Source organism: Patella vulgata, chromosome 3 (assembly GCF_932274485.2).
Source record: "Patella vulgata chromosome 3, xgPatVulg1.2, whole genome shotgun sequence".
Lineage (NCBI taxonomy): Eukaryota > Metazoa > Mollusca > Gastropoda > Patellidae > Patella > Patella vulgata.
The window spans coordinates 9,242,668-9,266,692 of NC_065881.2; the positions used below are offsets into that span (position 1 = coordinate 9,242,668).

Below are 24,025 nucleotides of genomic sequence, written 5' to 3' on the forward strand. Positions count from 1 at the left end.
GTTTAATTTGATCGGGAGACGTGTTCGTCGACGTCAACGGACAACACTTCAAGAATTGGCCGTGGCACTGCAAGAGGAGTGGGTCCAGGGGTCGGCCCGGGCTCCTGTGTCGGAGCGGCCCCTTTTACTGACCGCCGAGCCCTGACGGGGGGTCGGGGACCCTCACCCTGTAAAATTTTGAAAAATGAACCCCAATTATGTGATTTGGTGACATATCTGATTATACTCTGTCAAATAATATATCTCATAAATCGATTAATTTTGGCCAAAACCCCGACCTGCAAGTAATTTACAACCATCAACCTGTGAAATATCGTCATATTAATTAACATATTATTGTATCGTCAAGAGTATTTAACTGGTTAAAATTCCGAATTCCGGCCCAGAAAGTCTATTATACCAGCCCATTCCAGACTCCAGTGATGGCGTGGCGGTCCAATACCCCCCCCCCCTCATATTATGTTCAACAGAAAAAGGTTTTTTTTTAGACGAATTGGACAAAATCATTTTTTTTTCATTTTTTGTCCGACCGGCCCTTCGGTAATCGCCCAATCCGCTCCTGAGTGGGTCAGATTGCCCCAAATCGTGATTGGCGGTTGATTAGGAGCATGCCACGACGAATTGCTGAATGTCTGAGGATTGGAGCAATTACTCATTAAGACAAAAATCAAAAACGTCCATTTTCACTTTTGACAGTATCTTTGCGAGTGAAATGGGGCCGTCAGATAAGCCGCCCATATGAACTGTTTATGTTCATGAGTATACAATTGGCCTGTTGCTAACATACACTGGTTACCTCTAATAAAAACAGCAGTGCATTTCCGCATTTTTCTATTGTTTCTGAATATCCCCTACTTTTTTTGAAGAGTATATAACAACTTTTCCAGATCCTAGTGTAGAAAAGACAAATAAAACGAAAATTTAAACTATAAAAAAACGAAACGAAATAGGATCTGTGTTTTAATCAGATTGCAGAAAATCAAAAACAAACACAATTTGATGTTATGTACTTTTATCCAAATTACAGCTCATTAACACCATTTTCTAATGCCTTATATAACTGAACGTTTGTACACCTATATAAATAGTATAGTATAGCATATACATCTTGTCAAAACACAAAAAATACATATCTTCACATTACTTATGTGATTGGTAGCATAGTTTGGCCATCAAAATAAATACCACAATTTATACCACGATCAATTCATTATCAATAACCTCACAAGTTAGAAAGACCAAGAAAGCATATTCATACTTTCAAATATATTCGAATATTTCTTTTGTTAAAAGAAACCTATAAAATGTTTTCAAACCAAAATCAAAATTTTCCCTTAAATATTTCTAAAACAGATTATAACTGCCCCATTTACAAAAGGTAAAAATTTATGGATTATTGTCATTATATTCAGAAGGTAAAATTAATATTTACGGATGATAAAAAGTTTTAAATTAAGTTAATTAAAAGAATACATATTGGCTACAGTCCATCTTGCTTTTGGGGGATCAGTAGTTTAGGTTTTTCTTAGCATTCCTTAAAATATTTTTCTTCAGCACCTTAGCACTGCTCTCTCCACAGTAATGTATTAAAAAGTATGACGGATTATTTTCTATAAAACTTACAGAGAAGAAAACAGTTTGGTCTCCTTTAAACATAAAAGTAAAATAAATAGATACATTTACTAAAAAAATTATTAAACACAGCACAGTAAAAGTTAGCAAATAAATGGAATGTTTATGAAATACAAATTTAATTCATTGACTTAGACTGAGTAATATATAAGAATTTAGTAAGAAATATTAAAATTAACTTTAAAATGTTGCATTGAGATAATTCTAAGGTAGAAATCCACAGACTTTCTACCTACAAGGATATTTATCACAGCTTTATGTATGGACTAAGTACTTAAATAGACGCCATCAATTAACACATGGCCGGCAGGGTAGAAAATACAAAGAATATTATCAATTATAATTTATAATACCACCTCCAATAATTAGCAAAATGAATAGAAACATTTTTTTACTTTTTTTTTTCTCAAATATATTTTTTTTAAACATAATAAAACACCATATCCATAGGGATTGAAAATAAATGAAGCACTGTTTTATGTACAACAATTAAATGAATTCAAATATACATTGTAAGACATAAATAAGAACTGACTATTAATAAATAAATCATACATTTCCTCCAATTATGGAAAAATTACTAGCACTCATGACAATTCTCGCATCCGCAAAAGAAAAACTTTTAAACCTCAATGAAATAGATTGATTTTATACTTTGAATATAACCTCATTAATTTGAATATAACCTCATTGATTTGAATATAACCTCATTGATTTGAATATAACCTTGAATATAACCTCATGAATTTGAATATAACCTCATGAATTTGAATATAACCTCATTAATTTGAATATAACCTAATTTGAATATAGCCCCATTAATTTGAATATAACCCCATTAATTTGAATATAACCCCATTAATTTGAATATAACCCCATTAATTTGAATATGAATATAACCCCATTAATTTGAATATAACCTCATTGATTTGACATTTATCCTGTTGACTAAATTTTGTAAAGTTCCGACAATAGAGTAGCTTTTAATGTATCTACACCATCTCAAAAATGGTTGCTGTTGCTGCAGCCTAAAGATCGTGTTCACTTCTGGTACGTCAATCTTCAAATTTCGATTAAAAACTCATCTTTCCAAAATTCATTTTTGAAGTTGACAAGAAACTTCAGACCCAACGAACTTTTGTATATAGTTTTCACTTTTGTATTAGTTTTCGTATGCGCTATGAGCACGTCTTGTGGATTTGGCGCTAAATGGACATAACATTACGAAATATTATAATTAGATATTCTACACTGATTTATGTTTTTTTTCAAATTATCTAAATTTTATTCAAAGTATCGTAAAAATCAACATTTATAAACATGAGTTACACATAAATAATTTTTCAACAAATAACAAAAGCACTAAACTTTCAAAATTATTTCAACTGTGTGAGTAAAAATCAACATAAAATAACAAAATGAGCTAGTTGTGCTGTACATAATTATAAAAGTTTTAAGGACGGATTATCTCCCTTTGTTTGAATGGTATAATAAAAGGCTTTTTTTAGTATACTTTGTGCAGATTCATTTTCTTGAATTATGTACGGGTTATCTGAAAAATATTCTCAATTCCGAGCAATTCGCTTTAACATGAATCCAGGCCCGTAGCTAGCAGGGGGGAGCCCAACCAATGCCACTCAGCTTTATGGGGCACCCATACTGATGTCGTTAGCTTCGTATTGCGTCCCATGGAAAGGGTGCGGTGGGGACCCCCGCTAGCTACGGGCCTGGAATCATGGAACTGAGAGTAATCTTTAACAGATATTTAAATCATTATATGGCCAAACTTGTGTTTTTAGTATTTCTTGTCAAAGGCTTATGGTGTCTCATATTCTCAATAGCATGTTGCCAATACCAGCAAGATCGACAAAAATATTTAAAACAAAGTAGTTCCCGACAGAAATAAGGACCTTGTTGAATACTGCACATGGTACAGATGGCATCTTCTAAATAGGGATCAATTTGGATCTATAAAGAAATGAAATGAAATGAAATGAAATGAAATGAAATGGGGTTTAACGTCCTACTCTTCTGCACCTAACCTGGGCTAATTGAAGACGGGCATACGCCATACAGTGTGCTATGAGGGAAATTTTGCCCGGGCAGCGGCGCTACGGCCTACTCTTATATCGAATTCCAACTGCCAAGGGATCTTTTACGTGCACGCCAATGTGTACACGGGTCCTCGGGTTTTTCGTCCCATCTGAACGACTAGGCAGCTGTCCTTGTCAGGCCCTCCGTTCTGCATCACTGACAAGGGGAAATCACGCCGGAAAATCGAGATGAACTTTCTCGGCCAATGCAGGGATCAAACACCCGACCCCCAGGCTAGCGAGCCAGCGCCTTACCCACGTGACCCCCCGGATCTGTAAAGAAATGGAATATTTTAGGGATGTCTATATTGAATTAAAGAGAGAGAGAGAAATGGGGTTTAACGTCCACTCGACACAAACTAGGTCATTTCGGGACTAACATATGGTTTAATTTTATTTACATAATTCGCTTGCGCGTAGGGGTCTTTAGCAGTGGGAGGAAACCGGAGGACCCGGAGAAAACCCACAAGATTGGACAGGCGACCCTACTCCTTGCCATGTACAACCAGGGATTCGAAACCACGCCAGTCGACTCAATGACAGACTTTATGATACAGCGCGCGCACGCTAACCATTCAGCCATCCAACCCCCCCTATATTGAGTTAAGGAAATGAAATTTAATTTTCAATGTCACACTATTCTGCACAAATTGGGATAATGACAACGGGCATAGACTATACAGCGTGCCTGGACAGTGACTCCATGGTCTCTTATTTCAAAATTCCAAGTGTCAAGGGTTCTTTTAAGTGCACGCCAATCTGTACACAGGATCTCATTTTTTTTGCCCCATCCAAATGACTAGACACTGTTCCTTGTCAGCGGGGAAAACCACACCGGAAAATCCATAGTAACCCTCTGGTCAATTAAGGGGAGCGAATCAGACCTCCAGCATCTTATTCACTGAGTGCCTAGTATATGGTAGACCTGAATATTAAGGCCACCTGCAGATTTCGTCGCAGTCACTAGATGTAAACAGGGCTAGCACGTCCTACTCCGACTGGGCTAATAAAGATGGGCATACGCCATACAGTGTACTCTGAGGGAAATTTTGCCAGGGCAGCGGCACTATGGCCTACTCTTATATCGAATTCCAACTGCTATGGGATCTTTTACGTGCAAGCCAATGTATACACAGGACCTTGTTTTTTCATGCCATTCGAACGACAAGACAGCTGTCCTTGTCGGGCCTTCCGTCCTGCATCACCACATCGGAAAATTCAGATGAACTGTCTCAGCCAATGCAGGGAATGAACACCAGACCTCTAGGCCAGCAAGCCAGTGCCTTACCCACTTGGCCACCGTGACTCCCCTTTAGAATATAGATTAGTACAAGGGTATAACATCTAATGTACTGACCTTTTTGCTGAATTTGGTTGTTTTAATTTCAATAAATGCAGCCTGTACTGCTTTCATGTAACTCTTTCTATTGCTGAATGTCACTCTTCCTGAACCTAAAATTACACTCCATATTTTAATATTTATTTCATTTGGCAATCTGATTAAAACATATATCCTATTTCGTTTATAATAATTTAAAATTTCATTTTACTTATTGCACTACACCAGGAAGAGTTGTTAAAAACCTACATTCTAAATAGCCCGAGGGATTAGCCAAGTATATGGTCTGTTGAGATAAGAGTGTGACATGTATAATTGTCAGTAGAAATGAAATGAAATGGGGTTTAATGTCCTGTTTTGCTCCTAAACTAGGCTAATGAAGATGTGCATATGCCATACAGTGTGCTATGAGACCTTAGCAGACCTTATTGATCTAAAGGGCAGACCTTACAACCTTTCGTCCATTCACCCCCCCCCCCCCCCAGCAATATCATGATAAATAGAGAAAAATGGGGTTTAACGTCCACTCGACAAACTAGATCATTTCAGGACTAATATATGGTTCAATGTTATTTCAATAGTTCGCTTGCATGTAGGTGTCTTTAGCAGTGGATACAACCAGGGAATCGAAAGCACGCCAGTCGACTCAATGACAGACCTAATGATACAACGCACAATAGCAAACCTTTATGATCTAAAGCGCAGACCTTTAACCCTTTCGTCCATTCATCCCACACCCCCACCATATCACAATAAATATAATCTTACCTATAGGGTATCTGAGTTGATAGCTGACCTTTATGATCTAAAGCGCAGACCTTTAAACCTTTTGTCCATTCACCCCCATCCCCCAATATCACAATAAATATAATCTTACCTAACGCGCCCACCTTAAAACCGTGTGGCAATTACCCCCACCATATCACAATATAATCTTACCTAACGCGCCCACCTGTTGCAATTACCCCCACCATATCACAATAAATATAATCTTACCTAACGCGCCGCGCCCACCTGTGGCAATTACCCCCCCCCCCCCCATATCACAATAAATATAATCTTACCTATAGGGTATTTGTGTTTATCTGTATCTATTCCAGCGTAAACAACATTACCAAACAAATCATTCATAATACTAGCCAGGGCCTCGGCTGTTATCATACCATGTAGAGCACCAACAAATATAGTTTTATTAGAATCTAATCTCTGTGATGGTTGACGTACATGATTACTGTCACCCAATACCCAGGGTATAACCTGTACCTATTAATGTACAAAAATAAACACAATTCTGTTGGCTGATGTACATGATTGCTGTCAGCCAATACCTCATGGTACCTTATTAACACACAAAAACAAGAGCATCGCTAACGCAGCAATATACGTCCACATTCCTGTTTTGTTTGATATGGTCCAGTTTGCATTGAGGGTCTGTGAAATAAAACTGGGTTGTAGGACTGCTATCAGTTTAACACTTCGTTCACATTAACAGAACACAATTTTATTTTAAAACAATCGATGTCTTTATTCTAAAAGCATGGCGTTTCGAATAGGTATGCAAAGTTTCAAAAGGATCTGTTAAGAATTGCGGTCTGTAGGCAAAACACAAGACACACAAACATTAGGCGTGGCTCTGTCCCAAGGGGTCGAGCATGCACCAAAAATAATAATAGAGGTCGGCCTTAGGATTAAGGAATAAGTATAAATAGTAGCCTTAGGCTATAAGGAATAAGTATAAAAAAGTTTTCAAGATGATCGATTAAGAAATGCGGTCTGCAAGTGACACACAGACATAAAAAAAGAAAATGGGCGTAGCTCTGCCCCTGGGGGTTGGGTATTCACCACAAATAATAGGGATGTTCCTTAGGACAGAAGGAATATGTATGCTAGGTTTCAAGGTGATACGATAAAAAAATGCGATCTGTAGATGACAAACAAATAAATAAATATAATGGATGGGCGTGGCTATGCCCCTGGCGGTCGGGCATGCACCAAAAACAATAGGGATCATCGTTAGGGTATAAGCAATTCATATGAAATTTTTTCAAGACGATTAAGAATTGTGGCCTGTAGGTGACACACAGACAGAAAAAGAAAAGAAAATGGGCGTGGCTCTGCCCCTGGGGGTAAAAAAAACAATAGGGATCATCGTTAGGGTATAAGCAATTCATATGAAAAAATTTCAAGACGATTGATTAAGAATTGTGGCCTGTAGGCGACACACAGACATAAAAAAGAAAATAGCCGTGGCTTTGCCCCTGGGGGTTGGGCATGCACCCAAAACGATAGGGATGTTCCTTAGGGTACAAAGAATAAGTATGCAAAGTTTCAAGATGATACGTTAAGAAATGTGGCCTGTAGACGACAAACAAACAAATACAAAAAATGGGCGTGGCTCTGCCCCGGGGAGGCGAGCATGCACCAAAAACAATAGGGATCTTCCTTGGGGTATAAGGAATAAGTATACCAAGTTTGAAGAAAATCCAGTAAGAATTGCGCCCTGTAGGCGACACAAAGACACACGAAAAGAAAATGGGAAATGGGCGTGGCTCTGCCCCTGGGGGTTGGGCATGTACCCCAAACGATAGGGATGTTCCTTAGGGTACAAAGAATGTGTATGCAAGATTATAAGTTAAGAAATGTGGCCTGTAGACGACAAACAAACAAATACTAGAAATGGGCGTGGCTCTGCCCCTGGGGGTCGGGCATGCACCAAAAACAATAGGGATCTTCCTTGGGGTATAAGGAATAAGTATACCAAGTTTGAAGAAAATCCAGTAAGAATTGCGCCCTGTAGGCGACACAAAGACACACGAAAAGAAAATGGGCGTGGCTCTGCCCCTGGGGGTTGGGCATGCACCCCAAACGATAGGGATGTTCCTTAGGGTACAAAGAATGTGTATGCAAAGTTTCAAGATTATTAGTTAAGAAATGTGGCCTGTAGACGACAAACAAACAAATACTAGAAATGGGCGTGGCTCTGCCCCGGGGGGTCGGGCATGCACCAAAAACAATAGGGATCTTCCTTGGGGTATAAGGAATAAGTATACCAAGTTTGAAGAAAATCCATGAAGAATTGCGCCCTGTAGGCGAACCACAGACACACACACACACACACACACACACACACACACACACACACACATACATACACACACACACACACACACACACACAGACAGGGGCGACGGCATAATACGTTCACATTATGAATGTGGACGTATAAAAATAAATGTACAATTCAAAGTATAGTTTCACCAAACAGAGCCATTTTAACAGCATTAAAGGTCATGGGGCAAAGCATTGTATCACCGGGCCCCTAGCGATAAGAGAGTGAAATGGAGTTTAGCCCCCTCTCGACACAAACTAGGTAATTCGGAACTAACATATGGTTCAATTTTATTTTAATAATTCACTAGAGCGTAGGGGTCTTAAAAGGACAATAATGGTGTCAGTCATTATCACATATGTGATAGAACTGGTTAAACATTTTCCAAATATAATTTCAACACAGAGATCATTGCTACAATAGATGAGTATTGAAGGGTTCAAGAAAGGGAAGTGACAAACGCAAATGGAAAACACAAATTATCCTTCTATATAACTAACTGAAGTGACAAGTGATATTGTTCTAATATTGTATTGTTCGCAGTTTGAGTATATCGTTAATGTAGTTATATCAAATGGAGTCTTTCAGGGATATTAAATATTTTCTGTCATTAACCACACCACTTGACTCAATGATAGACCTTACAATCTAAAGCGCAAGTGTTAACCCATTTGACCAGCCATCCCCACAAAACTTGACAAATATATTTTTCAGTGTTACCTCTTTTGATCTCATTCTTCTACTGGATATTTTGTAATAATAATCTCCACTACTAAAGTCATGTGTACAAGACTGTAACAAAGCTCGGACAGATTTCTCACAATCAAACAGTAAATATACATAACCTGGAAGATAACATGCTATACAATTGTTCTAATACATTTCTCACAATCAAACAGTAAATATACATAACCTGGAAGATAACATGCTATACAATTGTTCTAATACATTTTCTATTATATTTATTATGTAAGAGAGTTTAACATCCATTCCACACAGACTGGGTCATTTCCAGACTAATATATGGTCAACGGGAGGGAAACGAAGGACACGAAGGATATCCACAAGGTTGGACAGGCGACCCTACTTCTTGTCACACGCTCAGCCATCCAACCCCCACAGAGAGAGAGAAAGAGAAAAATGAAATGAAATGAAATGGGGTTTAACGTCCTACTCTTAACCTGGGCTAATGAAGACGGACATACGCCATACAGTGTGCTATGAGGGAAATTTTGCAGGGCAGCGGCACTATCGCCTACTCTTATATCGAATTCCAACTGCCAAGGGATCTTTTACATGCATTCCAATGTATACCCGGGACCTCAGTTTTTCGTTTCATCCGAAGGACTAGACAGCTGTCCTTGTCAGGCCCTCCGTTCTGCACCTCGGAAAATCCCGATGAACTTTCTCAGCCAATGCGAGAGAGAGAGAGAGAGAGAGAGAGAGAGAAACATCCACTTAACCCTAACTAGGTCATTTTTGGACCTAATTCATTTAATATTTTTGATTAAATTTATAAAAAAAATAAATATACCATCTTTTCCAGGCCATTCAATCTTTAATGAACCAAATTTACTAAAAGCTGCTTGAAGACCAGCTGGAAAAAACAAAATAAAATATGAAAAAAATTAAATGATATCAGGTGCAGATGAAGAGGGGGGGAGGGGGATGGGGAGGGGGAGGGGGATGCAGATTTTGCAATGATATGAAGTCTGGATGGCCAGGACATTATTATTCTACTGGGATTTTTCTTTACAATGACTGATAGGTAATTTCTCTAAATATCGCGATACAGTGTAAAATACAACTTGAACTGCAAATTCAGAAGAAAAAAAAAACCTGTTCATCATTTTTATGGAAAAAAATCACGGTACACAGGTGAATTGTTTCGGCCCTACTAAAGAAAGACTTGCAATAGGTAGATTTAGCTCTTGTATAATATATGTTTAAATAGATGGGCACAATAGTTACATGTATCTTAACTAATTGACACAGTATGTAAAGGTTTGCCACCACCTGCTTTAAAATTTGTTATGATGGTGTCACTGGAACTTTATAAATTTGATCAGTATCATTTAGCGCTTTAGTTGATGAAATTTGATAACAGACAGCTTTACGGTTTGGCTACATTTAATAAAACACTTACGTTCAGTAATATCCCATGGAACTCCACCAAGAAACACTTTACAAGAATAAGTTGGATTTTTATAGGATCTTGGTGGTAACTGACCACTCCATGTACAACTAGCTTCACTCACGGCTGTTGGAAAATAAAATACATGCTCATTTAAATAATGGGAGAGAAATGGGGTTTAAAGTCCACTTGACACAAATTAGGTATTTCGGGACTAACATGGTTCAATTTTATTTCAATCATTTCCTTGCACATAGGGTTTTTAGCAGTGGGAGGAAACCAATGGACCCGGAGAAAAACCACAACGTTGGACAGACAACCGGGGAATTTGAAACCACGCCAGTTAACTCAAAGACAGTCCTTATGATACAGCACGCACATGCTAACGATTCGGCCCTTTAATTCATTTCCAATATGAAAAATTTCATACAGAATTTTAAATAGCTATCTTCATTTCAAGGACACCATTTCTCTGAAGACTGAACAAAATATTGTTTTTAAAAAAAGACAAATTTGCTGTTTATCGTATTTTAATATCTTACATGCTGCATTTCTGTGAAGTCTTGCAGCTCTATCAATGGCGTATGGATCCACATTGGTCATTAAGAAAGGATTGAAGGTCTGCCAACTACGATCTTGTAGCAAATTCATATCCTGTGTTACACTTCCAACAGCTCCGATGCCCATAGCTGTTAGGTTACTTAGTGCTGTGGAGTTTCTCATTAGATGTGTTTGTTGAGGTTGATATTGACAGAGTTGTGATGATAATTGGGTTGAGAGTTGAGTGGAGATGTCTTGTTGTTGTTGATTGTACTGTTGATTATATTGTTGCGTTAGTTGTTGATGTTGTTGTTGTTGATGTTGATTGTGAAGAACAGATGCATTTCCTCTCATTCCATTGTTACTCAAACTCAAATTATTCTAAAATAAAGTTGACAAAGCAATTACTGCAAGCCTAGAAGAACATTTGAGAAGTTTGAGATGAATCTTAATATCATGAAGCCATTTTAATTATGGCTGTACTCGCTATCATTCAATTATAACTCAAGATTTAAAAAATTGCGTTAGACATTACTAAGTTTGAGATCATTATTATATCATGAAGCCATTACAATTATGGCTCTACTGGCTATCACAGTAACATATGGTTCATTTATATTTCAATAATTTCCTTGCCCGTAGGGGTCTTTAGCAGTGGGAGGAAACCCACAAGGTTGGACAGACGACCCTACTCCTTGTCACATAAGTGGGGAATCGAAATCACGCCACATGATTCAATGACAGACCTTATGATTCAACGCACCCGTGTTAACCATTCGCTTCCGCTGCCCACCCCGTGCATTGGAGACAATGACTGAATGATTGGAACAATTTAAACAAATTTTGATAGCTTGTCCAAACTCTAAACCCGGTATCCATGTGACTTTAATAAGATAGGCTGTGATGCCATAGTAGCCCTAGTATTGGTATCATATTTAGCGCCGTAATAAAGACATCCTAATTTTGAAGATTTAAGTTGGGATTGGAACCGTCCTTGGTTTGACACACTGGAGTTCGTTCAACCATGAGGCAAGGGGTCAGACCGTTTTCTGATAATGCCTTACAGGTAGAAAGCAAAATCTATTTATAGCGTTTGGAAAACCTTTTTAAAAGTTCCTATTTACCATCATTTCATTCAATGCTGCAGCATCAGAACCCTCGCTTCCAAAGCCGCTGGTATCCGATTCACATGGTGATGGACTTCTTGTAGTTCTGTTATTTAACAAGCTGGAGTATATGATCTTTTCTACAGGTGATAAAGACGTATCACTCATGGGACTAACAGGTGATAGAGAACCATAATCACTAAAAAAAAAAACCAAACAGATTTTACATAAAACACAGACTTCGCACAAAATGGGAGAACAAGAGGTTGCCATGCAAGATACAAAAGAAATAAAATGGGGTTTTAAGTTACTATTTCCTATTGTATTTGAATTCTATTTCCTATTGTATTTGAATTCTAATTCCTATTGTATTTGAATTCTAATTCCTATTGTATTTGAATTCTATTTCCTATTCCTATTGTATTTGAATTCTATTTCCTATTGTATTTGAATTCTATTTCCTATTGTATTTGAATTCTATTTCCTTTTTTATATGAATTATATTTCCTATTTTGTTTAACGTCCTACTGTTCTGCTGCGACTGGGCTAATGAAGACGGGCATACGCCATACAGTGTGCTATGAAAGAAATTTTGCCCGCACGGCAGCACTATGGCCTTTTCTTAGATCGAATTCCAACTGCCAAGGGATCTTTTACATGGATGCCAATGTGTACATGGGACCTCGTTTTTTTCGTCCCATCCGAACGACTAGACAGCTGTCCTTGTCAGTCCCTCTGTCCTGCACCACTGACAAGAGGAAACCACGTCATAAAATCCTCATGAACTTTCTCTGCTAATGCAAGGATCGAACACACCATTCAAGATACAAACATATTTTAAGTTTAATCAAAATCGAGACAAATTGTGGCCTCTTAATAAGAGTGTCCACAAACCAGGGCTGCCGACAACCAGTATCGCAGCGCAGTTTGCGATACATATTTTGTCCGTTGCTAATCAAAAATTAAAATCTAACGTTTTTGATTCGCAGTTTACTGCGAATCATTAACATGCCTGTCATTTTAGATATTGACACAAAGATTTATCCACATTTCTCAACGCTTTCAACGTATATAAAATATCAAATAAATTTTATAAACAAAACGGAATTCTCCGCGTGACATTTTCTTCTCGAACTACCCAGACTCAATTCATTATACTATATAACAATGCTATATAATACAGGGACATAACTCTATGAATGGGGACTATTAACCCGGAAATAGGGAATGAAGTAGTACCACTCACGTTGCGAGACATGTCAATTTCGAGTAATTATATCAGTATTCAATTTGAAAAAGATTAAATTCAGTGTATCCCCCACGTATTGTAAATAAAATATAAAAAATAAATATGTGTAAACGTATTGTAAAATGAGAAATCAAAGTAAGAATTCCCGTAAACTATTATTGTTTATATCGCGTGCGTCTAGTTAATCGAGATTATTCGTAAAATACCGCATGCTTACGACTGAACAAAAATAATAACACACGATAAAAAGCAGACGAAATTGTTTTCTAACGAAGAAATAAGAAGTCACTGCCCAGACATAAGGCCTAAACAAAAGTCTACATTCATTCGGAAATGTTCACAGCTACCTGTAGAAGTGCTAAAATTCTAAAAAAAAATTTAAGAATGAAATCTAATCATTTGTTATCAATTAAAATTAAAATAATCTTGTTATTTAGGTGTTTTATGTTGAAACTGAAAAACCGCTAATCAATTTTTAAATTTGCTAATCAAATATGGAAAAATTGGACTTTTTGATTAGCAGTGCTGCTAATCATCTGTGAAAAATTACCGACAGCCCTGCCACAAACAAATATGAACATAATCCACATGAAAATTTATAAAAAGAATACAAATTGGTTCAAATTAAACCAATATCCCCTTCTCCTAAACAAAGTTCAATTTACTTCTTTGAGTACTGTCTAATTAGCAAAAGGCACCATTCATAATTTCTGAATTGACTGGAGTCAATTTTAACACTAATAGTTATTTCCCTTGATGCATCAAAGAGTTTTTAAACTTTTATTATATTGGGCACACATGACAAGAGCTTGTATTTTATAAAATGTATTATATATATATATATATAATGAAGAGGTTTAACATCCTACTTTTCCTAGATTCAATGGGACAACATGTTACAGCATACTTTTCTTGTCTCAAATTCAATGAGACTACCTCTTAAAGAGTTATTTCCCTTGTCACATCAGCAGGTAGTCCTAACATAAAACCCATGAGGTTGGACAGATGACCCTACTCCTTGTCACAAACAAGCAGGGAGTTGAAACCAAGCCACCCGACTTGCGGGTAAAATGCGAAAACATTCGGCCACCCAACCCCCCCAAAATTTTGAAACAAAAAAAAAACCACAAGATTTTATTGCATGAAATGAAATTTAACATCCTACTAATGAAGACGGGCATACACCATACAGTGTGCTATGAGGGAACTTTTGCCCAGGCAGCAGCACTATGGCCTACTCTTATATTGAATTTAAACCGCCAAGGGATCTTTTACATGCATGCCAATGTATACACGGGACCTCAGTTTTCCATTCCATCCGAAGGACTAGACAGCTATCCTTGTCAGACCCACCTTCCTGCACCACTGACAAGAAGAAATCACATCTGAAAAATCCTCATGAACTTTCTCGGGCAATGCAGGGATCGAACACACGACCTCCTGCTAACGAGCCAGCGTCTTACCCACTTGGCCCCCTATTTTATTACATACCTTGATGTACAGCTCATGGATCTTTCTCCTTTAATTGCTCTGGGATATTTGGTTGGTGTAGTAAAACTGTGTATATCTGGAGTATGACACATGTTAGCCCATTGTTCCGATGGTGAACCATTTGGTGAAAATAAATGGAAACCTAAGAAGGTACAAAAAAAATCATTGATTAAAGATGCATTATGTAAGATTTAGATAAAGGGCTGCAAGTTCCACTGTAAGAGTTTAAAAATAAATAATGTGTTGTGTGAGAGAGAGAAAGAGAGAGAGAGGGGGTTTAACCTCCACTACACTTGACACAAATTAGGTCATTTCAGGACTAACACATGGTTCAATTTTATTTCAATAATTCGCTTGAGCATTGGGGTTTTAGCAGTGGGAGGAAACCAGAGGACCCGGAGAAAACCCACCAGGTTGAACAGGCAACCCTACTCCTTGTCACGTACAACTGGGGATTCGAAACCAAGCCAGTCGACTCAATGACAGGCCTTATGATACAGCGCGCGTGTGCTAACCATTCAGTCCCCCCCCCCCACAAATATATATCTTTGAATTGATGTATCACGATTCACCTTCTCACGATTGGCGTATTGAATAGCGAGTCTCCTAATTGATGTATCGCAATTCTTTTTTGGTTTTTTTCTTCAGTGAGTAACCTTTCAAATCTAATTAACCATGTCACATATTATCCACAGGTACACAAATACTCTCAGGTATTGGTCCTTATTTTGATCCATATCAATTTTATTTTCTTTGACATCGGCAGTGCTAAATCTATCAATTATTCATTTATCCTGTTATCTTGGTAAATATTGACCTGGTTATGAATCGTGATATCGTAGCACCTGAATCGCAATAGGTATCGTATCTTGACTGCAGTGGCAATACCCAACACTAGTCCAAACAAGATTTTGATGCGAGTTTAAGACAAAATAACCAATAATACATGTATATCATTTTCAATGGTTTTTCATTTGGAGAGACAGAGAGAGAGAGAGAGAGAGAGACCATAGTCCCTTCTAGCACACACACTATATATTGGTAACATTTCCAAGGTGACAGGGTATTTTCAAGTTCACAATTTTTGAGAGGAAAGAGGGAGAGAAAGAAATAATTGAAAGAGAGAGTGTTTAACCACTCAACTCAAACTAGGTCATTTCGGGACCATCATATGGTTTAATTTTATTTCAATAATTCGCTTGCGCATAGAGGTCTTTAGCAGTAGGAGTAAACCGAAGGTCCCAGAGAAAACCCACGGGGTTGGTCAGGCGACCCTACTCCTTGCCACGTACAACCGGGGAATCGAAGCCACGCCAGATGACACAGCGCACACACACTAACCATTCGTTCCCCCCCCCCTCCAATGATAATTGCAATGAAAATAAAATGGGGTTTAAGGTCCTGCTCCGACTGGGCTTATGAAGATGGTCATATGCCATACAGTGTACTATGGGTGGAAATTTTGCCTGGGCAGAGAGAGAGCGAGCGAGAGTGAGATGGGGTTTTATGTGACTGCAGAAGCAATAATCAGTGCTAGTTGATTATATTGAATAACATTGAAGAAAATCATTTTTTATGGATGGAACAAGAGTACCGTACTTGTATTGAAGTGCGTCTGATTTACAAGGGTACTCCATAAAATAGATTACGAATCCTTCACATGGTCAAAATTAAATTTACAAGGGATTGGAAACTCTTAATGAAGATCAACAGCTTTAAGAGCATTAAGAATTTAAAGAGAAGGATATGAGAAATTTCCACCTGTGCAGGTGAGAGAGAGAGATGGGGTTTAACATTCACTCAACACAAACTAGGTAATTTCTGGACTAACATATGGTTCAGTTTTATTTCAGTAATTTGCTTGTGCAAAGGGGGGAAACCGGATGACTAAAAGAAAACCCACGAGGTTGGACAGGGGACCCTACTCTTTGTCAAGTAAAAGCGGGGGGGGGGGGTCGAAACCACTCCACCTGACTCAATGACAGTCCTTATGATCCAACGTCTTCTGGAATTAGAAATCAAATGTGTGTGTGAAGTAGCTTTATTTTATAGATTTGGTTGTTTTTGTTTCTGTGTCAGTTCTAACAAGTGAAGACCCGGCTTACCATGGACCACACAAGGAAACAATTAAGACTTTAGTCAAGAGCCTACTGCCATGACTGCTAGCGTACTGCGTCCCTTCATTATGCCAGTCTTCATTAGCTGGACAGCAGCCAAGAAGTAGAGAGTTTAAATCCAATTTCATTTTCCCAGTGTTTCCCAAGCCAGCTTGTAGGGGCAGATCCATGATTTTAAACAAGGGAGGTGGGGGTCCAGTGGGGGTGGTGAAGGGGCAGAAGTTTCAGGAATGTTATGATAATTCACAAGCCCCAAAAAGCACAACCACGGCAGGGTGTCCTCCAACTATTACGGACAACTTCGGGATCCCAACCCATCCCCTCCACGCTGGATACAAACTAGCAATGTAAGTTAGCTACATACCCTGTGAATTATAACTTGATGGTGTTGAAGGAGTAGGACTAGAAGACGAAGGAATACCAACACCAGCATAATTTAAAACCGATTGTAATTCTGGGTTCGGTTGATTATACATGTGAGCCATACCTGAATAACAAAATAAGAAATTGAAATAAATAGGGAATTCAAATACAATAGAAAATAGAATTCAATTACAATAGGAAATAGAATTCAAAGACAATAGAAAATAGAATTCAAAGACAATAGAATTCAAAGACAATAGAATTCAAACAAAATAGGAAATAAGACTTTAAATAAAATAGGAAATAGACTTCAAATAAAATAGGAAATAGACTTCAAATAAAATAGGAAAAAGAGTTCAAAACAAAATAGAAAATATAATTCAATTAAAATAGAAAATAGATTTCAATTAAAATAGGTAATAGAAAAACAGCAAATAGGGAATTCAAACAAAATAGGAAATAGAATTCAAATATAACAGGAAATAGAATTCAAACAAAACAGCAAATAGAATTCAAACAAAATAGGAAATAGAATTCAAAACAAAATAGGAAATAGAATTCAAACAAAATAGGAAATAGAATTCAAATAAAATAGGGAATAGAATTCAAACACAATAGGAAAAAGAATTCAAACAAAATAGAAAATAGAATTCAATTAAAATTGGAAATACAATTCTAATAAAATAGGAATAACAATTAAAAAAAAAATAGGAATAATTCTAATAAAATAACAAAATAGGAAATAGAATTCAAATAACAAAATAGATATAATTATATCCACATGAGATTGAGTAGAGAATAAAAATCGTAATTTGAGGACAACACTATTGATTAAAATTCTTCCTGATCCACGCCATTTGGGAATACAAATTTGACATGTGCTCCGAAACAATAAATCTTTAGAAACCGTATACATTTACAATGGATATGACATTTGGATAATTCTCTCTTGGGGGGAGCAAACACTTGCACAAAAAAGTACATGATCTAAATGTTTAAATTACAGGAAAATTGTTTCTAATCATGCCCAGTTTGAAAGATAGAAATGAAATGGGGTTTAACGCCCTACTCCGTCTGGGGTAATGAAGACGGGCATATGCCATACAGTGTACTACTCTTATATCGAATTCCAACTGTAAAGGAATCTTTTACGTGCAGCAAAAGAGAAATGGGTTTTAAAGTCCACTCGACACAAACTAGGTCATTTTGGGACTAACATATGGTTCAATTTTATTTCAATAATTCAATTGCGCGTAGGGGTCTTTAGCAGTGGAAGAAAGCAGGAGGACCCAGAGAAAACCCACGAGGTTGGGCAGGCGACCATACTCCTTGTCATGTACAACCGGGGAATCTAAACCACGCCAGTTGACTCAATGACAGACCTTATGATACAACGCACATACGCTAACCATTCGGCCATCCAGCCTCTGATAGCAAGGCAATGTGTCGAAACACAGGGAAAACTTGGATGTTAACCAAATCTGACATCTATCGTGTTTACAAGCTTGAAAACTTTGTTAAAGGGGCATTATACACCAGGTGACTCCTGACCTGACAGACCTTATGATACCTCTCACACACGCTAACCATTCGGCCATCCAACAGAAGATCACATTTATAAGTGAGGAACATACATTAAAGATAGGGGATCACGTGGCTAAGTGGGCAAGACGCTTAGAGAAGGCCGTAGCGCCGCTGCCCGGGCAAAATTTCAATCATTGCACACTATGGCGTATGCCCGTCTACATTAGCCCAGTTTAGGAGCAGAACAGTAGGACGTTAAACCCCATTTCATTTCATTTCATTTACATTAAAGATACATTATGGGAGATAATCGAAATCGTACCGACTTTAGTAATGATGGTCGAGGCTAGGCCGAAAATTCAATCGCTAAAATCTTGGTTCAGAGTGTATCAATTTGACTGAAATTTTCAGCAAATTCCCTTTACATTATCTTGTTTTTAACTATTATAGTGAGAACTGCCAGTTCTTTATCTAATCTCCCATAATGTATCTTTAATAATCTGTAATATAACATACCTTGAACATTATCCTCTTTAACATCAGGCATTTGTGACATGTTGAAATGTACATGTTTACTGGCTCTAGTTTGTTCTGCTCCACTGACCCTTGTGGAGGCCAGATCAAGTGTGTCTCCTAATAAGGCATTGATACGTTTTAATATATCCACATTACTCGGGTAAGCTTGAGAACCCTGATTAGAATCAACATTTTCCACTTTTATAGCAGGAATTTCTGCACTCTGAAAATATAAAAGACAAATCTCATTAAAATACAGATCTATATTCCGTTTCGGTTTTTTTATACTTTCGATGGCCTACACTACATGAAAATCTGACCAGTTATAGTGGGAGGTCGCATCAGAGGTCATACGAGTGGCTTTTGACCTTATGATGTCAGACATTGATTTATCAATCAGTATTGACGTTTCTAGTGGTTTACCCAAAATTCTGTGCACCTCACGCCAAAATACTCGCCATAACAGATCGTTTCATTGGCTAATCCCTCACATCATCCAGAACGCAGGTTACATAACTCTTTCAAATCCTAGTGTAGTAAAGACAAGTAAAACGAAATTTTATAAATATATAAAAAACGAAACGAATTAGGATCTGTGTTTTAATCAGATTGCGTGTTGTATCAATATAATATTATGCAATGGCTTTTGACCCTATGACGTCAGACATTGATTAATCAATCAGCGTTGACATTTCTAGTGCATCATACGCCGCCCAGAACCTAGTGTAGTACAGACAAGTAAAACGAAATTTTGAACTATAAAAAAACGAAACGAAATAGGATCTGTGTTTTAATCAGATTGTGAAAAGACATGTCTGTCATTGGATAATAAATCGAAGTGGCTTCAACTCTACAGATTGATTTCAGAAGAGGATGCGGGAGATATGGTCCAACACGCTTTAGATCATAAGGTCTGTCATTGAGAGAGAGAGAGAGAGAGAGAGAGAGAGAGAGAGAGATAGAAATGGAGTTTAACATCCACTCAACACAAACTAGGTCATTTTGGGACTAACAGATGGTTAAGTTTTATTTCAATAATTCGCTTGCACGCAGGGGTCTTCAGCAGTGGGAGGTAACCGGAAAAAACCCATGAGGTTGGACAGGTGACCATGTAACATACAACCAGGGATTTGCGAAACCACGCCAGTTGACTCAATGACCGGCCTTATGATACAGCGCGCACATGCTATTACCATTCGGTCATCGGCAATACTATATACTGGAAAACAACGGAAAACAACCGGAAAAGACCATTTTATACTGAATACCGGAAAACACCTGAAAACACTAAATGCCGGAAAACACACTAAATACCGGAAAATACTCTAAATAGGTAACCCGGAGACTGGCACCCTAAATAGGTAACCGGGAGCCTGGTCCTTTATGTGCCTGGGTTAGGGTTAGGGTTAGTTTCCGGTTTATAGTATAGCCCTTCTCCGGGTTACCTATATAGGGTGGTTTCCGGTATTTAGTATAACATGGTGTTTTCCAGTAGTTTTCCAGTATATAGTATGGCCCTTCGGCCATCCAACCCCCCAAGGTCTGCCATTGAATCAATGAAATGAAATGAAATGGGGTTTAACGACCTACTGTTCTGACCTAACCTGGGCTAATGAAGACAGCTATACGCCATGCAGTGTGCTATGAGGGAAATTTTGCCCGGGCAGCGGCACTACGGACTACTCTTATATAGAATTCCAACTGCCAAGGGATCTTTTACGTGCACGCCAATGTGTACATGGGACCTCTGTTTTTCATCCCATCCAAACAACTAGACAGCTGTCCTTGTCAGGTCCTCCATCCTGCATCACTGACAAGGGGAAACCACGCCGGAAAATCTGGAGGAACTTTCTCGGCCAATGCAGGGATGGACACTCGACCTTCTGTCTAGCTAGCCAGCGTCTCACCCACTTCGCCATGTGATCTCCGTCATTGAATCAAGTGGCGCGGACAGGGGGTATGCTCTACTGTTCAACCTTGTGGGTTTTCTCTGGGTCCTCCCAGTGCTAAGACTCCTATGGGGTAGTACGTTTTTCCCAAATCCACCATTATTTCAACTTATAAGACAATTTATATCGATATTTGATAATATACCTTTCTTTATGCCAAATTGACATTTTTAATTTACAATTGTAACATTTTTGTGTCAAAATGCGATTTCCAAGCAAGTTTTGTACTTGTAACCAAGGGACATAACTCAAGTATTGCACGTAATCGCTTGCTTGGAAATTTCATTTTGAAGGACATTTTTTAAACAGGAACTTTACGATTTTAAAAGAAAAATGACAATTTGGCATAAAAATGACAATTTGACATAAAAATGACAATTTGGCATAAAAATGAAATGGGGTTTAACGTCCTACTGTTTTGCTCCGAACTGGGCTAATGAAGACGGACATACCCCATACAGTGTGTTATGAGGGTAATTTTACCCAGACAACGGCACTAAGGCCTACTCTTATATCGAATTACAACTGTCAAGGCATCTTTTATGTTCACGCCAATGTGTACACGGGACCTCAGTTTTTTGTCCCATCAAAACAACTAGACTGCTGTACTTGTCACCCCTTCTGTATGTATCACTGACAAGGGGGGTGGCATATAAAACAGTATATTATCAAATATAGATATAAATTATTACTATATGAGTTAAAATAATGGTCGATTTAGGTTTATTTGGGTAAATCGTGCTACCGCCTCTATGTACAAGCGAGTTATTGAAATAAAATTGAACCATGTGTTAGTCCCAAAATGACCTAGTTTGTGTCGAGTGTATGTTAACCTCTATTAAGTGAAAGGGGAAATAACTCTGCACAAATCTAAGTGTGGACATTTGAAAAAGTTGCACCTTGTTTCGTTACATTTCATTTTTGCTAGTTTCCCCTTTTTTTAGTTCACAAACCTGGGTCCCACTAAGCAAAAATCTTTGGACATTATTTAAGTAGCTAAGTCTAACTCAACATCATCCAAAGGCTTCGACATTGAGAACGGGAATTGTTTGTCAATCTAAATCAACATTGATGTTGTGATCTTACCGGGAAAAGATGGGCTTCTGATATCCAATATTTAAGACAAAATAAACATTTTACCAATGGTACATGAATCGTGTACCAGAATGTGTTTCAGCGCCATTTGGGACTCGAAAAATGAGGCTAGATATATTCCACAAGTCATGTCAAACGGTGACCTCATTCTTATCTGGAGAGCATGCACAAATACTAATGGTGTAGATTGGAATAACCAGACACTAGAGATTGCCATTTGATTTGAGAATTACGTATTATATGCGCTGCGACCCATTCGTGCCAATTTCTAGGTCCCAAATATTAGCGATTTAGCTCCTTTAACCAATATTAAGTGAAAGGGGAAATAACTCTGCATAAAATTATGCGTGGACACCTGAAAATGTTGCACCTTATTTTGTTACATTTCATTTTTGCTAGTTCCCCATTTCCCCGGTCACAAATCTGGGTCCGGCCAAGCAAAAATCTTTGGGCATTATTAAACTGTGGTAAGGGGTTTTCCTTTGCTAGCTTATTTGGAATTTATAAAAAAAATTACAAACAATTCACAATAAGCACGTTTGAACTCTGCAGAGTGACAACCACAAAATACTAATTCAACTGAGAAAAGAGAAGCAGAATATTTCTTATTGGGCCCACACATACGGGATGTAAAATAATTGTCTTACACCGCTGGTGCTGGCTGACATTGGATTCACTATTGTTGCTGCCCAATTCGAACTTAACAATTGTTTTCAATTTGGACAGGGTTGCCTTCAGAAATTCTTTTGACGAGACAATTACATTCGACGCGACTACACCAAATGACAGACGGATCTGAAGAAGTTACATCCACTGAGACACACGGGCTTGTGATAGCTCATCCAATCAGTACCTTCTTTACAATTGGTGTACGGGGCACGCTGCACGTGCAAATAATTTACATAACAAAATGTAATCCACGCGCGAATACCAATTTTAAAGTGAAAGTTTGAAGTTTATTATTTCAAATTAATTTCTCCATTTTGTCAGAAATCTGAAATAGTTGATTATAAAATCAATATTTCCAGCCATGACAACATTTCTCTCTGAATGTGAATCGTTATAGTCTCCCGTTAGATAAGAGAGCATAGCTAAAAACGTTGAGAGATGAGATTTCTTATCTATATAGTCTCCCGTGTGTTTGTTTACAGATGAAACACGCACGATCAGCATTTCTCTAAAGTAAATCGAAGACACGGTTTCGGAACTCAATTTCGCTAGCCTGGAGGTCGGGTGTTCGATCCCTGCATTGGCCGAGAAAGTTCATCCAGATTTTCCGGCGTGGTTCTCCCTTGTCAGTGATGCAGGACGGAGGGGCTGACAAGGAAAGCTGTCTAGTCGTTCGGATGGGACGAAAAACCGAGGTCCCGTGTACACATTGGCGTGCACGTAAAAGATCCCTTGGCAGTTGGAATTCGATATAAGAGTAGGCCGTAGTGCCGCTGTCCGGGCAAAATTTCCCTCATAGCACACTGTATGGCGTATGCCCGTCTTCATTAGCCCAGGTCAGGAGCAGAACAGTAGGACGTTAAACCCCATTTCATTTCATTTCATTTCATTTTATTGGATTTGTGAGATGAATTCTCTCCGAGTTAGATCCGTTTCCATGTCCTTGTTTTTGTGACGTTCCCACGTGCGTTTTCACCAGGGAAAAAGTCGGTCCATAGAGCCATATATACTGAGCGCGAATTACGCTCGCGACCACGAACTGCGATTTTCCGCGCGAATCATCGTTTGTGCTGAAAGCGACAACACGCACGAAAATTAG

The 24,025-nt window shown here is 38.1% G+C and overlaps 1 protein-coding gene across 1 annotated transcript; it reads right to left on the reverse strand.

Annotated features, from left to right (window-relative positions):
- Positions 1 to 9,033: 9,033 nt before the first annotated feature.
- Positions 9,034 to 23,107, reverse strand: LOC126815885 (cytoplasmic polyadenylation element-binding protein). The gene is made up of 9 exons (XM_056099980.1): positions 22,905 to 23,107; positions 19,214 to 19,436; positions 17,175 to 17,297; positions 14,694 to 14,835; positions 11,972 to 12,152; positions 10,850 to 11,228; positions 10,320 to 10,433; positions 9,708 to 9,770; positions 9,034 to 9,086 (listed from the first exon to the last, which is right to left on the reverse strand). Exons 1-9 carry the CDS (start codon positions 22,923 to 22,925, stop codon positions 9,034 to 9,036), a joined length of 1,299 nt encoding a protein of 432 aa, XP_055955955.1. The 5' UTR covers positions 22,926 to 23,107.
- Between the last annotated feature and the right edge of the window lie 918 nt (positions 23,108 to 24,025).